At 38.6% G+C, this 14,959-nt stretch overlaps 2 protein-coding genes across 3 annotated transcripts in view; one reads left to right on the top strand and one right to left on the bottom strand.

Moving 5' to 3' along the window:
* The window catches only part of Fur1 (Furin 1), a 134,490-nt gene extending 124,440 nt beyond the window's left edge, over nt 1–10,050 (top strand). Inside the window, 5 exon segments of the mRNA XM_068301578.1 lie at nt 35–1,273; nt 2,022–2,185; nt 4,035–4,110; nt 8,746–9,326; nt 9,328–10,050. Of these exon segments, the coding sequence (XP_068157679.1) occupies nt 35–1,273; nt 2,022–2,185; nt 4,035–4,110; nt 8,746–9,326; nt 9,328–9,621 (2,354 nt within the window). The 3' untranslated portion in view covers nt 9,622–10,050.
* LOC137585694 (uncharacterized) overlaps nt 1–14,959 on the bottom strand; it is a 57,302-nt gene that overhangs the window by 42,196 nt on the left and 147 nt on the right. The window contains exons 2-5 of one of the 2 annotated variants that reach the window (XR_011033623.1): nt 14,705–14,918; nt 14,415–14,621; nt 13,922–14,351; nt 10,475–13,861 (exon numbers count right to left, since the gene is read on the bottom strand). Coding sequence is in view for 1 of the 2 variants with exons in the window: in XM_068301579.1 (XP_068157680.1) it covers nt 10,547–13,861; nt 13,922–14,351; nt 14,415–14,621; nt 14,705–14,823 (4,071 nt within the window). In the remaining variant the exon portion in view is untranslated. Of the gene's footprint in view, nt 1–10,402; nt 13,862–13,921; nt 14,352–14,414; nt 14,622–14,704; nt 14,919–14,959 lie in introns of those variants that run through there. The other variant, XM_068301579.1, reaches the window with a different exon arrangement.

Here is a 14,959-nt window from a genome sequence, read left to right as displayed (position 1 = left end):
ACCCATCATCTTCATCCTAAATACTAACCACTAGGCCATGCCCTGCTACGGGAATGGTCATTGATATTCTACGGCACCACGCAAGCCATCGATCCCAATGATCCGATCTCAGTGCCGCGTACCACTAGCGCCGAAGCCACCACACCAAACACAAGCAGTAGCAGCACCACCAGCAATCTTCATCAGATTTACTCGCCACAGTATCCACGCATTCCACCCAACAACTTGGCCGGTGGAGCCAAGCTGCCACTGGGCAAATTGCCACCCAATAAGTCAAGCTTTGTGACCAACAATCCGCTGCTGAATCCGATGCCAGCTCCTCCCAAGCAGGGATATCAGCAAATCTCGGCCACTTATGGCGTCATACTGGGCAAGCCAAATAACAGCAAGGGGAATAACAAATCGAATGGCAAGGCGAACAAGGCGAATAATAATAAGCCAGAAGGTGGCAATCAAAAGGGACAAGGCGGCAACAAAGGGAATAAGCAAAAAGAGCAGACCAGCACCAGCACCACGTCCGCCTCCACAGTCGTATCCAGCACCACAAGCAAAAACAAATACTATCGCATATCCCAACAGCAGCAGCAACAGTCTGGAAAAGCCAATAAGCAGGACAGGAATGGTCTGCAAACTGCCAGGCCCAAGGCCAATTCGGGGGAAAAATCATACGAGGAGAAGCCACGCAAAGTAACAGGTGAAATCTCGGCCAGCGGTGGCAATCGAAGTGGCAACAATTCGCGTCCGGCCCTGAAGGCGGCCAAACAGGTGAAGGATGGCACAACCGATTCCCGCATACCCAAACTCTTCGAGCGTTATGAGAAGATACAAGCCATCTTTCCCGAACTGGAACCCTATGAGGGTTCGAGCAGCAGTTCGCCATCCAAGCCCAAGACGAGCAATCCACCACGCAAACAGGGCAAACAATTTGAGGTGGAATTGTTTAAGCCCACAACGGGAGGAAATAGTAAACCGGGCAACACCAAGAAATCGCCATCAGCTCCGCCGCCGCCCTCGCAGGCCCAGACGCAGACTGTGACACAATCCCTGCCAGTTTTACCAGCGGGCGGAAGCAGTTTTATGCCCGATCAGAAAATCCTTAAGAAGCAGCAACTTCTGATGGCAGCCGCTGGTGTCATGACCCCCGTTGAGGTGGTGGAGGAGGAGATCGGAATCGAAGAGGATGATGAGGAGGATGTCGATGCCATGTTGGCCCCGCAATCGCCACCTGAACTGGCACCGGGAGGCAATAGAAAAGGCGGCAATGGACCAAATGGTAGCCAAAAATTCTTCACCTTCTTCTATTTCTCATTTTAATCGCTATTGATTTTGATTTTATTTTCAAGTTTTCAATTCTTTGCCTGAGTAGAAATCAATATTTTATCATCTCATCTCATGAGTTTTTCTCCTTTTCATTTGTTTCTATTTGTTTCTCCTTTATGGTTTTTCCCCTCCATTGAGAGAAAAACTTTTTGAGAGGAATTGAAGGAGGTGGCATCCACTCCTCGTTGCATCAATTTTGTTGTGTATGTGTGCGTCTGTCGCTTTCATCAATCAGAACTCTTGCTGCAAGTTACAACTTTTGCAACTGCACTTGGACTACTTAGTTGTAGTTGTAGTTGTTACACTTGTTGTGGTTGTTGTTGCTGCTGCTGTTATTCCCCCATGTCAGCGAAACATATTTCACTTTGACGTTAAATTTTTTGAGTTCTGCGTTGATCTTTTGACACTTGATTTTTGTTTTATTCGTTCCCCCCTTGTCATGGCAGATTTATTGGCCCCGTACCGACATCGACATCGACTTGTTTGCCCGCTTACGCACTCTCAGTAATAAATCACACAACTATTTTTGCAACAATTTTGTGTAATTTTTTTGTTGTTTGTATTTTAAGAGCGAGTATTTTATACATATTTTTGATTACTTTCGATTCATTTGTTGATTTTCTTTTATTTTTTATATGTTTTTTTAAACGTTTTTCGTTTTGGCACAGTATAATAACTAAAAATTCCTTTCATTTTTACAGCACAAATAACTCAATGGGATATGATATTCTATGGCACAGACACGCCAGCTCAACCGGATGATCCCCCCAATGTCGATAAACCGAATCAATTCCCATATGGCAATGATATGGCCCACAATGACATTGAATACGATGCGAGTGGTCAATGGCGAAATATGCAGCAGGTAAGTCGATTAATAAGCAAATGGAGAAACTTTAGTTTTTAAAGTCTAAAAAGGGCGAGTCGTGAATTTGCCTTTAAATAAAGCTTGTTTTAGTGGAAACTATAAAGGGTCGTTCGTTAACTGCATAAAAGGAATTCGTCATCTCAGGACTTTGAGTAGTAAATACTATTAAATGGCTGTTTAACTTATATGCAAAATTGTGTTAAAAATCAAGATTCTTAATTTCAAAACATAAATTCATTAATTGTGGTTTTCTGCTTAATGAACGGCCCCATGGTTAGCTAATATATATACATATTTGAATATTGTTTTTTTTCTTGCTTTTCTTTTTGTTTTGTTTTCTTTATTTTGGTTTTTGGTTTTGCAGTGCTTCGCTAACGATTTGCCAGAGAGCGGGAATCTAAGTAATGCCCCTCTACATGAGAATCGAAACAGAACTTTGCGTGCCTGCATGTGGCTAGCTTGACGATAGGATGTAAATCTAAGCTTTGCCAATGCTTCGTAAACTGTAACAACAGCAAAAGAAATGCATAGGAAAAAAAATAAGCTGTCCTGTAAATTGTGTTGAGCGTGTGTGAATGCGAGAGAGTGTGTGTGCGTATGTAGGTAGCTTCTTTATGTTCAGTTTGTGTTTGGCATGCAAGTTTTCCTACTTTTAACATTTTATGCATACTTTTTTATTTCTCTCTCTCTCTGTGTTTGCTCTAATATACAGTAAGACAGCCTAAAAGTAGGCAAAATACTTTCAATAGCTAGTCATAAATTTGCAAATACTTCGCATACAAAGTCCCTCCATTTCTCCCTCTCTCTCTCTCTCTCTTTATCTTTTATTTTTTTTTTTTTTTTTTTTGTGAAATTTCTTGGCATGGCGTCGGGCATTGTGCCAAGTCAAGGACCAAGTTCTTTGCTGTCATAAGCAGCTTGAGCATTAAAATTTACCATTCACTTTAGAGTTTTATAGGCATTGAGGAGGCTTTTGGCCATTTTTGGGGGATTTCCCTGTTCGCTGAACCATTCATTGCGCCTGTTGGCAGGCAACAATTTTTAACCTTTTTGGCACCTAGTATTGTCGTTTAAAAGCTTTTTGCAGCACTAGGTCCTAGTCATTCAGGATAACTAAAAGTGCAGTGACCTTAGTTTTCTTTCTTTTCCTTTTTTTTTGCCTATATCTTGCCGCTTGGACTAGCAGGAAAAACTTTTTGCATAACAAACATTTTTGTTTATATACACTTTCAAAAAGTCCTTACAATTCACTCAAAGTTTAGTTCTTAACCAAAATATGTTTACACTTTGGGTTGAAAATGTTCTTTGTTATTAAAACAGTTTAAAAGAACAAAAGAACGTAAAAAATGCCCCTGAATCATTCGTATGAAAATTGTAGGGTATACAAAACGACGGCTCAGACCGAGTTTATACTTCATTTTAGTGCTTCGCAAACACGCGATGTGCAAGAAGGCATTAGATGTGGAAGTCATACAGAGAGAGAGAGAGAGAGAGAGAGAGAGGGGGCAGAGATAGGCACGCCAAAGACATGGGACGGACATTGGTAAAGGGCTTGGCTATAAATAAATACACACACACATACACATGCATACTCAACATTCATATGTATGTACGCACACAAACATAAGCACTTAAAATGCCAGACAGTGCGGCAACATGCAATGAACTACAACAGAAATCACACAGACAGATAGACGGGCAGACAAAAAGAGTAGGGGAAAACCCTTTTTATAACCAGTTCCCTCCTAAAACTATGCTTTAAATTTTTAAATTTCTACTTTTCAATATAAAATGATATCAAATTCTTTATACACATTAACAATGGTATCCCTTCTTATCGTTTCAGGTGGGCGAAGTGGGCATGACACGAGATCGTAGCAATACCGCTGCGTGCCTTAAATGGAGCGATCATAAGTGCTTAGGTTTGTCTTGTTTAATCTTTATTTTGATTATGCAAAACTTTTATCTCAACTTCAAACATGCCAACAAGAACAACAACAACAACAAAAGCATTAGATAATTTATTAGGAACAACAAATGAGAAAAACGACATAAACGTACTCTGTAAAAAAAAAAAAAACAAAAAAAGAAACCAAACGAACAAGACAAAGCAAAACAAAAATCCATTTTCAATTCCAATTTCAAGTTTCAAGCAACTGAACAACTGAATGTAAGCAACAAGAACTAAAACAAAAAAAAAAAAAAAAAAAACAAGAAAGCAAAAGTAAAATTAAGTGAAAAAAGGGAAAAGTAGAGTAGTTATCAATCTATATCTATATATAGATTTAAAGATACAAGAAAGTAAAGAAGAAACAAACGCGTTGCAAGTCCAAAAATATATACTAAATTTTTGTAGTTAAATTTAAATGTAAGTCTAGTTTTACATAAAAAACAAAAGAAAAAGAAAAAAACACATACAAACAAAAACACACACAATATTTGGAGGCGGCATACAGATGATTTGTAGGCGTGGCAAACAAAAAAGGTTGTTCTTTGCGTAAAGCACAAAACCTAAAACTTTGACTAGTTGAGAATGCAATATACATTTTACCTTACACATAAAAATATACATAACATATACATACACAATACCTATATATATATATATGTATATATGTATATATATATATACATACATATATAGTTACCTATATAGTTTAGTTCAATTTTTAAATTGTTTTTAGTTGGTTCCTTTTATTATTTTTTTTTTGTTCTATTGCTATATCCTTGCAAAAAAATTTGATGTAATTGTAAATGAATTGTAATTGTATATAACTTTTATAGTGCAATAATTATATTTTATTCCAATCTCTTTTATTTGCCAAACTACATTCTTTATAGTTTAGTATACAGATCGTAAAACTATATTATATAGTTAACTCGAGACTAAAGGTTTCAGAGCAATATCAATCTCTATCTAAGCATATTTTTGCTCTAGTTTCCAAAAGAGAGAAAACCTTCCTTTTATGAGGTATTTTAAATTCAAACAAAGGACAATACAATCTGGATTAGTTTGTGGTTCATTTTGCAAGGATGTAGATAAATTCCGGCACTTCCGGGATTAATTGCATAAACTGGTTTTTGTTTATATTTTGGTTTTGGTTTGCTTTTCCATTTGCCTGTGCCAAAAATGTTGTTTTTTCTTGAATTTTTTTCTTAATTTCTCGTTTCCCATATTATACAGTTTTAGAAGCTCTGTTCTGCTTGTTTGCCTAAACTCCCTTGAACTTTTAGTAACTTTAGTCGTCTGTATATTATGTAATTTTGATTGAAACGTTATTTCAGATATGGCCAAGCCAGCCAAATAGTCATCATCAACAGTTTGACAGCCACTGCTCTATATGTTTTGCTTAACTCAGTTCAACTTTTGCTTTTCACCATTTTTCGATTCACGATTTTTGTAAATTTTTTCGTTTAGTCACGCTATAGACACACACAAATAGACACACACGCACACACTTACAATAACCGTGTTTAGAGTTCATAGTAAAAGACTGTTTCTTAAACTTAAACAACTAAAACTAAACTGAATAAAGTAAAACATTTAAATGGTTAGCAGAAAAAAACGAAAACAAAAAGAAGAACTAATAAACAATCTAGTATTAAGGCGATAAGCAAAAACCGAAAACAAAACAAACTTTTGTATTTAAATTATAAAAAGAAAAGGCATGGACAAAAAAGCAAACGAAAACTAAAAATTCTTTTAGATGGTAAAACGTAGCATTAAACCTTAGGCAGAAATAACCGAAATGAAACATGATGAACAAACAATAACAATTTACACAATTAAAGTGTATATTAAACAATCTATAAACCAACAAAAACAAAACAAAAAGAAGTTCCTGCAGTTTTCAGCAAAAAAAAGTTTTTGTTTTGGCGCACAGAAATGCCAGAAGTAAAACAAGCAAAATCAATTCTTTTTAGCTTCTAGTCATCATATTTAGTTTGATGTGCGCCAAAAACGAGCAAGTTTCATACAAAAATTTGTTTGCCTGCAAAAAAATTGCCCAACTTGTTTTGAAATGAGTCAAACAAATACACACACACACACGCACAGACAGACACACACACCACATAGAGATAGATGATCGATGCACAAAGGTCTAAAATTGTCCAAGAAGATAGAAAAAAAAAAGTATTATTATATCCGTATCTTGAAAAAGCAAAACAAACTTAATAAACATTAAATGATCATCAGCAAAAACTAAACGAGGCCTTTGAAGAAAGAGAGGATTAAGAGGAATAAATATTAACTGCCAAATCGAGACTACTGTGCAACGATGATCTAGCGAAAGATAGATAATACACACACACACACAACCACACCCACACCCACACCCAGACACAAACACATATCTTTGTTACCTAATTTGTTGCTTAATACTTTAAACAAAAACAAATCAAAAGGCAACACGAGTGCAATAATAATTAATTTTAAACAATACAAATGAAAACAAAATATATACAATATATATATTTTGACATATTTTCTGCCAAAACATATCATTTGATTTAGTTTTTTCTGGTACAAATTTTCTTCCCCATTTTAATATTTTATCGACGTTTTTTTTTTTTTTGTTAATTTAGAAAATGTTTTATGCGTACTTTCCTCTCATTGCATATTAGTTTAGATCTTAAAATGAATGAAAATCATATCGTAAAATGCACAATAAAATATGTCAAAAAATATAATAAACAACTTATAGTTAATCAACTATATACGAAACTCTGTTAAATAAACCAATAATTCTGCAATTTTTTGTTGTTGTTGTACTTAGCCAAGCACACTTACAGTAAAGAAAACAAATTAAGTTTAACCATAATACATTTACCTACATTTAGCATTTCTCAATAAACCAAACAAGAAAACTAATCCAATATTATTAACTAAACTATATTTTATCAAAAAAACAAAAGTAAAAATTACTTTTTAGACACACAGAGAAAGTAAATTTCGGCACACCGAAGTTAAGATACCCTTGCATATGTCTCGTAAAAGTCTGCCCTTGTTTTTGTGTTAAAAATTAGAAATCTATTAGGAAAATATTTATATCTTCCTTCTGCAAGGGTATTCACTTGTTTTGATTCATTCTTTTAATTCTCGCATAAGGGCTTCGGTACTTATAATTCTAAAATAATTTAAAAAAAAAAAAAACAAAACTTTTGCTACACACACGACAACACGACAAATTGAAATTAATTTCTAAAATACCTAATTACTCAAATAATATTAAAATCAATAAACGAAAAAGCCAAATTAATATTTAAGCTTAAACTAAATAATTAAAATATAATATTAATTTAATAAATATATAAAAAAATGGTACTAGGGCCTGGGGTAGTAATTAGACAGAAAATAAATTCAAGCAAATGCTGCAACAAAAAAATTGTAAAAAAAAAAAAACTAAATTGAAAAACAACTGAACAAATTGCTTGCGGAAACGAAAAGTGAAAATTGAAATTCAACTTTTTTAAAAAATGTAAATTGAAATAAAACTTAAGAAGGGAAAGCGTAATGCGTATTACTTACTCTAGGTAAGATCCAAACAAGAATTAGTCGAACGTTTGAACAAGAAAAGGAGTCAAGAAACAAGCGAAACCCATTTGTATGTATGTTTGTGTATATATCTATCTACATATATGAAATCTTATATATAAATATATATATCTTATATGAGTAATTAATAAATGCATTGAAAAACGTATGAACAAAAAATCCAAAATTAAATTGCCAAATGCATTTTTCATTTTCAATCATTGGAACCAATAGAAAAAAAATTCAAAAACAAATACAAATACAAGCAAAAAAAAGCAAAAACCTGCTCAAAATTTTGTTTTTAGCCAACTTGACTGCAAAACAAGCAAACATAACAATTTTTCCAAAATAAAACAAAAGGTGAGTTTAGTATGAACAAAACAAAAACAAAAGCAATTGCTTCCACTGTTTTTAAAATTTTTGTTAAATCTAATTATTTGGTTTATAGCCTAACATTCTAATCAATTTTTATTTTGTCTTTGTTTGCTGTGTTTTTTTTTTTTTTAATTTTTCTGCCTAACACAAGTAAATACTTTCGCTTTCCATGTTAATCAATAATACAGAAACAAGACTCAATTGAAGCTTACCAACACTGGTTTGCACATACATATTGCCTACTTAACTGCACTCACTCACACACACACACACGCTACAAGTTTTATTTGGCCAATTTATTGAGCATGTTTTGCTTTTTGCTTTCGCTTAACAAAAATACAAAAAAAAAAAAAAAACCAATTGATTTTGTTGAATTTTTTTTATGTTGTTTCAATTTTGAAATTAAAATATTTGTAAAAGATTTCAAATATGATTTGACTTATAAACGAAATCCTTTGTTGTTTCTCTTTGCATTATCGAAACATAACCATTTTACATTAGCTAATCTTCTAACTAATTATTAACTATTTTCCATTACTATCAAACATTGTCTGGGAGGTAAATTTTGTCTTTGAATTGAACGAAACGAAGCTGTGAGTGAAACTAATAGATCTTTCTTTTCTTCTCTTTACTTTTCATACCACAGAGTGTAAGAAGCCCGCATATTTCTATGAAGGACTCTGCTATGACCAGTGTCCCCAGCACAGTTATCCCTACGAAGGCGAAGAGGCTGTGGAAGAAACAGATGAACCCGATGGGGAGGACAATAGCAGCACAACGAGCCCAGTTCCTTCAACTTCCAATGCATCATTGGCCTCAGATCACCCGATCACAGTTGCTTCCATTTCGAATAGCATAAACGACAAGGATGATCCTCTGCAGGCGGAGGATCGACGACGACGTCGAAGTGATGGCCCTGTCTTAACACCTCTGGTTCTGGCCCAGAGTCACATATGTCTTGTGTGCCACAAGAGTTGCCTGGATTGTTATGGTGGGCTTGCGACGCAATGCAGTACCTGTTACCCAGGCAGCCAACTGCGGAAGGAGACCACAAATGAGACAGTGTGCTATGCCTATGTTATCCGTAGTACAGGCCTTGGCACTGTGGTCGATGTATCCAATTTAGATGCAGAAGCATCCAATTCCAATCTCATGCACTACATGAATTGGACCACAACGCTGCTGGTTATTGCAGTTGTGATTGGCTTAGCCGGCGTTGTCTTGGCCGGGGGGCATAGCTTACAATAAACGTGTGGCGAAAACATCAAATTCCAGTGATCAACTTTATACCCGTGTGGCTCTGATGGCCGATGAGAGTGATGATGACAACGACGATGAGGAAATCTTTAAAACGCACATTTTAGGTCCACCCAATACAGAACTGGACTACAGAGATGAAGTAAAAGTGCCAACGAAGTTGCTGGCTGAGCAAGAAGTTGTTGTTGTTGAAAATGCAGCAACAGCAGCAGAAGATGAAGAAGACGAGTTAACCCATCTGGTATCTAATCAAAATGAAACCTAGTTAATCAAAGTGAATAGTCATAGTTATTACTAAAAACTCAATGAAATCAAAATCAAAAAATCCATTAGATAAATTGTCAACACAGTGATTCAGAAAATCATTCATTAACTCTAGCTCTCTCAAAATTTCCTGTTTATACTTAGAAATTATCCATCTATATACTAATATATTTATTAACAGCATTTAAGCGATCTTATTTCTAAACAGTGTCGATATCGAAATTTGTTTAAAAAAGTATTAATGAAGTAAGCAATCGATATTGCAAAATGTCATTTAAGATTGTTGATATTTAACACGATAAATATTATTTATTATCGTCAATACGAAAAAAAAAAGTCGAGACTTCTACTATCAAAAACATATAGACTACTTTATATATACATACGTATAAATATATTTTGGTAATCGTATTTAGATTAAAACCTGAAATTTCTGTCTTTTTATTTATTTCGAATTCAGGTTCAGATAAGCGAGCAAGTAGTCCAATCAAATTTAAAAAACCACCCACTCGAAAAAATATTGAAAGCTTTAAAACCAACCGACTACTTTATGTTTCAACTGGTATTTCATATTAGTCAGATGTCAGATTTAAAGAACTCGTCAAATATTAATAATGTTTTCTTAAACTAGTATGTCCTTCAATATCAGTCATTGTAGGACATTGCATGGGAAAAAATATTCAAGACCAAAAATCTGAAAGTTTCCTTAAATGGTCAAGATATTGAGAGAACAAATAGGATTTTGAATCTTTTTCGATGTTGCATACATTTGAACAGCTAACTAGAGAATTAATCAAACTTTATTTGAAACAAAAATATATGCAAACGTAAATATGTATAAGAAAAACAATTACCTCTGACACACCAGCCTGCAATCCTTTTTAATCTATAATTGATGCTTAGTACTGATATCTCAAAGACTCGATTTACTTCTGCAGACGTCTTGTGGCTCGTCTAATGGGTCGGCCCTCAGTTGGTGGTGCAAACATGTTATTGGCATTTATCTGCTGTGCAGTTGCTGGCATTCCTGCTGGCGAAGCTGGAGCTGCACCGCCGAATTGAAATGCTGCTGCAGCAGGTTTAGGAGCTGTCGCTGATGTTTGAGTGGATGGGCTAAACACATTATTGCTGGCAGTTTGGGCACCACCGAAATTGAAAGGCTTAGCGGTTGCACCATTGCTTGGAGCAGTGGATGGCAGATTGCTAGCAGCTCCAAATTGGGCAGCTGCCACAGCATTTGCAAACAGATTTCCGCCAATAGAAGCTGCAGACGGGGCTACTGAAGCCGATGAGCTTCCTCCAAAGCTGAATGGTTTGCTTTGTTGATTGTTTGCTCCTCCTGGGGCAGCTGCCGCACCGAATCCACCAAAACCTGAGGATTGTGCAGGAGCAGGAGCTGGAGTTGTGGAGGTTGTGCTCGCGTTATTGTCTCCGAATGCAAAGCTAGGTTTAACCACACCAGTTGGTGTACCAAATATATTTGATGCTGCATTTGTATCGCTATTGGTTTTGTTGATAGCAGCACCAAAGGAGAAGCCACTGGTAGACGGAGCAGCGGCTTGAGGATTCGATTGTTGTGGCTGCTGCTGTTGCTCGACAGCTGGTGCACCACCAAATGAAAATGGAGTTGCAGTTGCTGTCGTCGCCGGCTTTTGACTGCCAAAGATGGGAGCAGCAGGTTTTTGCACCGCATTTGCACTGAAACTGAAGGCGCTGTTGGTTGATGGTGATGCTGCTGCTCCTCCTCCTGTAATAGTGGTTGCGGTGGGGGCTTGGCCGGCAGCTGCTGCTCCATTAAAGCTAAACAAATTATTACCGCTTGCCGCTGGCTTTGCACCACCAAACGCAAAGGGTGTGGATTTTTCAGTGTCTGTCGATGCTGCGGGTGCTGCAGCTGGTTTCAATCCGCCAAATGTAAAGGGTGCAGATGCAGATGCTTCAGGGGCTGCAGGTTTCGATGCTCCGCCAAATGTAAATGGTGTGGATGCTGCCGCTGTGGCTGCTGCAGTGGGCACCACAGGTTTAGCCCCACCACCAAATGCAAAGGGTGTGCTTGCAGTTGTAGTTGCGGCTGCTTCCTCTGGCTTCTGGCCAAATAAATTCTGTCCAAATATATTCGAAGTGTTGGGAGCTTGTTCTGCTGGCTTGTTGGTGGTGGTGGTGGCATTATTTGAGGCACCAAACGAGAAAGCATTTGTGGTGCTGGCAGTTGTTGAAGGCTGTACCAGCGCCGCAGCTGGTTTGTTTGTTGTCGAACCGAAACTGAAAGCCTTAGCTGTCTCCTGACTTGCTGGATTCGGATTCGCTTCAGATGCTGACTTGAATGCATTGGCAGAAGAGTTGGAGCTAGTGCTGGTCTGACTGCCAAAGGCGGGAGTTGCTGTGGCAGTGCTAGATGTGGGTGGGTTTGCCCCTGGTTGCTTAGAATTATTTAGAAAACTATTCGGTTGACTCCCAAAGGCTCCCAATGAGGGCGTGGTTGTTGGAGCAGCATTATTACCACCAAAACTAAAACCACCAAATCCAGGTGAGCTCGAGTTTGCTTTATTCAATTGTCCAAATGTTGTGGCAGTTGGTGTTGGTGCTGCTGTTGTCGTTGCAGCTGCTGCTGGTGGTGGTGCTGCTGCTGTTGCTGCTGTGGAAGCGCTTGCTGATGTTCCACTGCCGAAACTAAATGCTGTGTTTGTTGTTGCAGTTGTTGTTAGGTTAGTAATCGTGCTTGTTGTCGTCGCCGTCGTCTTGTTACCAAATGAAAACATTGGTGTAGTTGTGACACTTCCGCCACCTGCACCGATTTGAGGCATTGCTGGAGCCGTACTGGAACTGGGGACTAGATTTGCGATTCCCGCTACTGCGGAAGAACTGGTTGCTTTTGGAGCTCCAAATGATAAGATGGGATTAACGCTTGCTACATTCTTTGTTTCCGGCTTTGATATTACTGAAGCACTGTCATTTTTCGCTTGTGTCATGTTTGTTGCTGCTCCTTTAATTGCGTCGCCAAATGTGAAAGGAGTCGTGCTTGTTGCTGCAGTTGTTGTTGATGTGGTTGACACTGCTGCTCCTGTTGCTGCTGCTGGTGGTTTCAATGTTTTAATCTCATTACCAAACATTATAGAAGGCTTGACCTGAGGCGTTGTGCCGCTGCTGCTGCTGTTGCTAGGTTGTAATTTAAATTCTACATTTGGTTTAGTCAAAATGCTCACGCTAGTCTTGGTTGCAGTTGCTGCTGTTGTTGTTGTAGCTGTTGTCATTGTAGTCGCTGTTACAGTTGTTGTTGACGCAATGATGGGTTTGATTGGGGATATCAGTTTGGACGAAGCTGATAATGGGGCATCAGTGTCATCTTCCGGTTCGCCAATATACATTTCACCTCTCAGGCCACTTAACATGATGGCCAATTTGGTCTTTTGCATGCGCTCTATTGAAGGATTCTTACCGATGCCTATGCTCTTTGAGTTTTGCTGCTTGGGCTTAACAAACTGAATGCCCGCATATTCAGATGCATCCACCTCGGGGCTATTTAGATCTGACGATGACTGTTCCTGATTCGACTGGTTCTTCTGCTGTGCATTGAATAGTGTCAGCTTGGGCTTGGACGCTTGGGCAACGGGGGGAGTAGCATGACGCATTCCATCAGTTTCGGTGGGTGCAGACTGCATTCTGGCCACCGGCACAGCTACAGCGGTTGATATTGGCGTAGGCATACTTAATGTTTTGCATACGCTTTCCATTTCGACTTTACGCTGAATTTTCGAAGCTTGTTGGCTGGGCGAGGTTTCTGTAGAAGAGTTGCAACTCGCACCAATAGGGGATAACTTGTGGCCTGTTATAGATTGTCTCTGGTTAACTCGCATGTCATATAATTTACGTTTGTGAGATTGCCGCCGACTAGAACTCAGAGAGGAGGTTATATCATTGCTGTAGCTACAATTTCTGCGCTTTGCTGCCTGCTGCTCTGGGGACAACTGCGTAGGTGTGCCCAGTTTAGAGATGGAGCCGCCGCCACTTCCTCCATTGGACTGCATGTGCTGTTGGTGTATTGCCACCGGAGAAGGCGGCATATTGTGCGGCTGCCTTAGGGGAACGGCCACAGTGAGAGGCAGCGGCTGTTCGCGTTGACGCTTAAAACTGGCTGCCATCTGATGCGGTGACTGGCCTGGTGACTGAAGCGCATGTGAGTGGGGATCGACAAATTCTGCCATGCGTTTCTTGGCGAACTCGTGAGGCGGCTCGTGTGGTTCCTGCAAGCAATTAGGATCTAAGCAACAGCAAATGCCATTTACTGGACGTGGAAAACTTACACCACTGTTAATGCGCTTTCTGGAAATCTCCTTCAACTCTTCCAGCACACTGCGTGTGGGTTCAATCTCCTGTTGTGTTGGTGGCGGATGCAAAATAGGACGATTTTCTCGAGATAATTGTTCCTGTCCTTGATGCTGCTGGTCGCCGGCTTTGTGAACTATACCCACTACCGAATTGGAACGAAGCAGACTTGACAATGTATTTCCGCTGTAGAAACTGCGTTCCGGTGGTGCTATTCGTGTGGCAGACAACTTGGGCGCACTGGGACTGTAGGCAGTCGAAGAGACTATTGATCTCCTTGGTCTGGCAAGGGGCATTGGCAAATTGTTCACAGATATGCTACGCTGTAGCCGTCCTGCTCCTCCAGCACTTTCTTGGTATTTAGCAATGCGAGAAGCGAGTCCAGTGCTGTTTACATTGGCATAGGTTCTAAAGATGGGGGAGGAAAAAAACGAGTTAGGTGATGATGTCAGACTTGAAGTGTTACCTTACCTAGGGTCCAATTGGCTGAGATTCAACTTCGATCGATTCATGATCGATGATGATGCACTGCGATTCAAATCATATGTACTTTTGGTGGGTGAACCTATGCTTAGGTTGGAGTATGAGTTACTTCGCGGGTTTTGACTAATACTCCGTCCCCTAACCCCGCTATCGTCTCGATCGTTGCCACGCAAAGAATAAAGCTGGTTTAGTTTGCTATTTTCGGCAAAAAAAAAAAAAAAAAAAGGAATAAATTAAAATTATATCCACATAGGCAACCTGCAGCTACTTGTACTTACGGTGTTAGAGTAGTTGTTAATCCTCCATCAATCCGTGTGGAATCGGCCATCGGATTTGCCAAACTTTTGCGGGGCGTCATAGCGCCTAAACTCAAACTACAGTAACTTTCCCGCTCCATTGTTGGTAATTCGCGCTGTCAGTGGTTACTCCAGAATAGAGGCACAAAAACGTATTTGTTGTTGTCAGTTAACACACCACATATATATGCATATACTAAAACAAAATTCAGTTATTTAAACTATGACATAAAACAC

Source organism: Drosophila tropicalis, unplaced genomic scaffold (assembly GCF_018151085.1).
Source record: "Drosophila tropicalis isolate 14030-0801.00 unplaced genomic scaffold, ASM1815108v1 contig_878, whole genome shotgun sequence".
In the NCBI taxonomy this organism is placed as follows: Eukaryota; Metazoa; Arthropoda; class Insecta; order Diptera; family Drosophilidae; genus Drosophila; species Drosophila tropicalis.
Note: the sequence above shows the minus strand (reverse complement) of the source record. Positions and strands in the feature narration are given on the sequence as shown.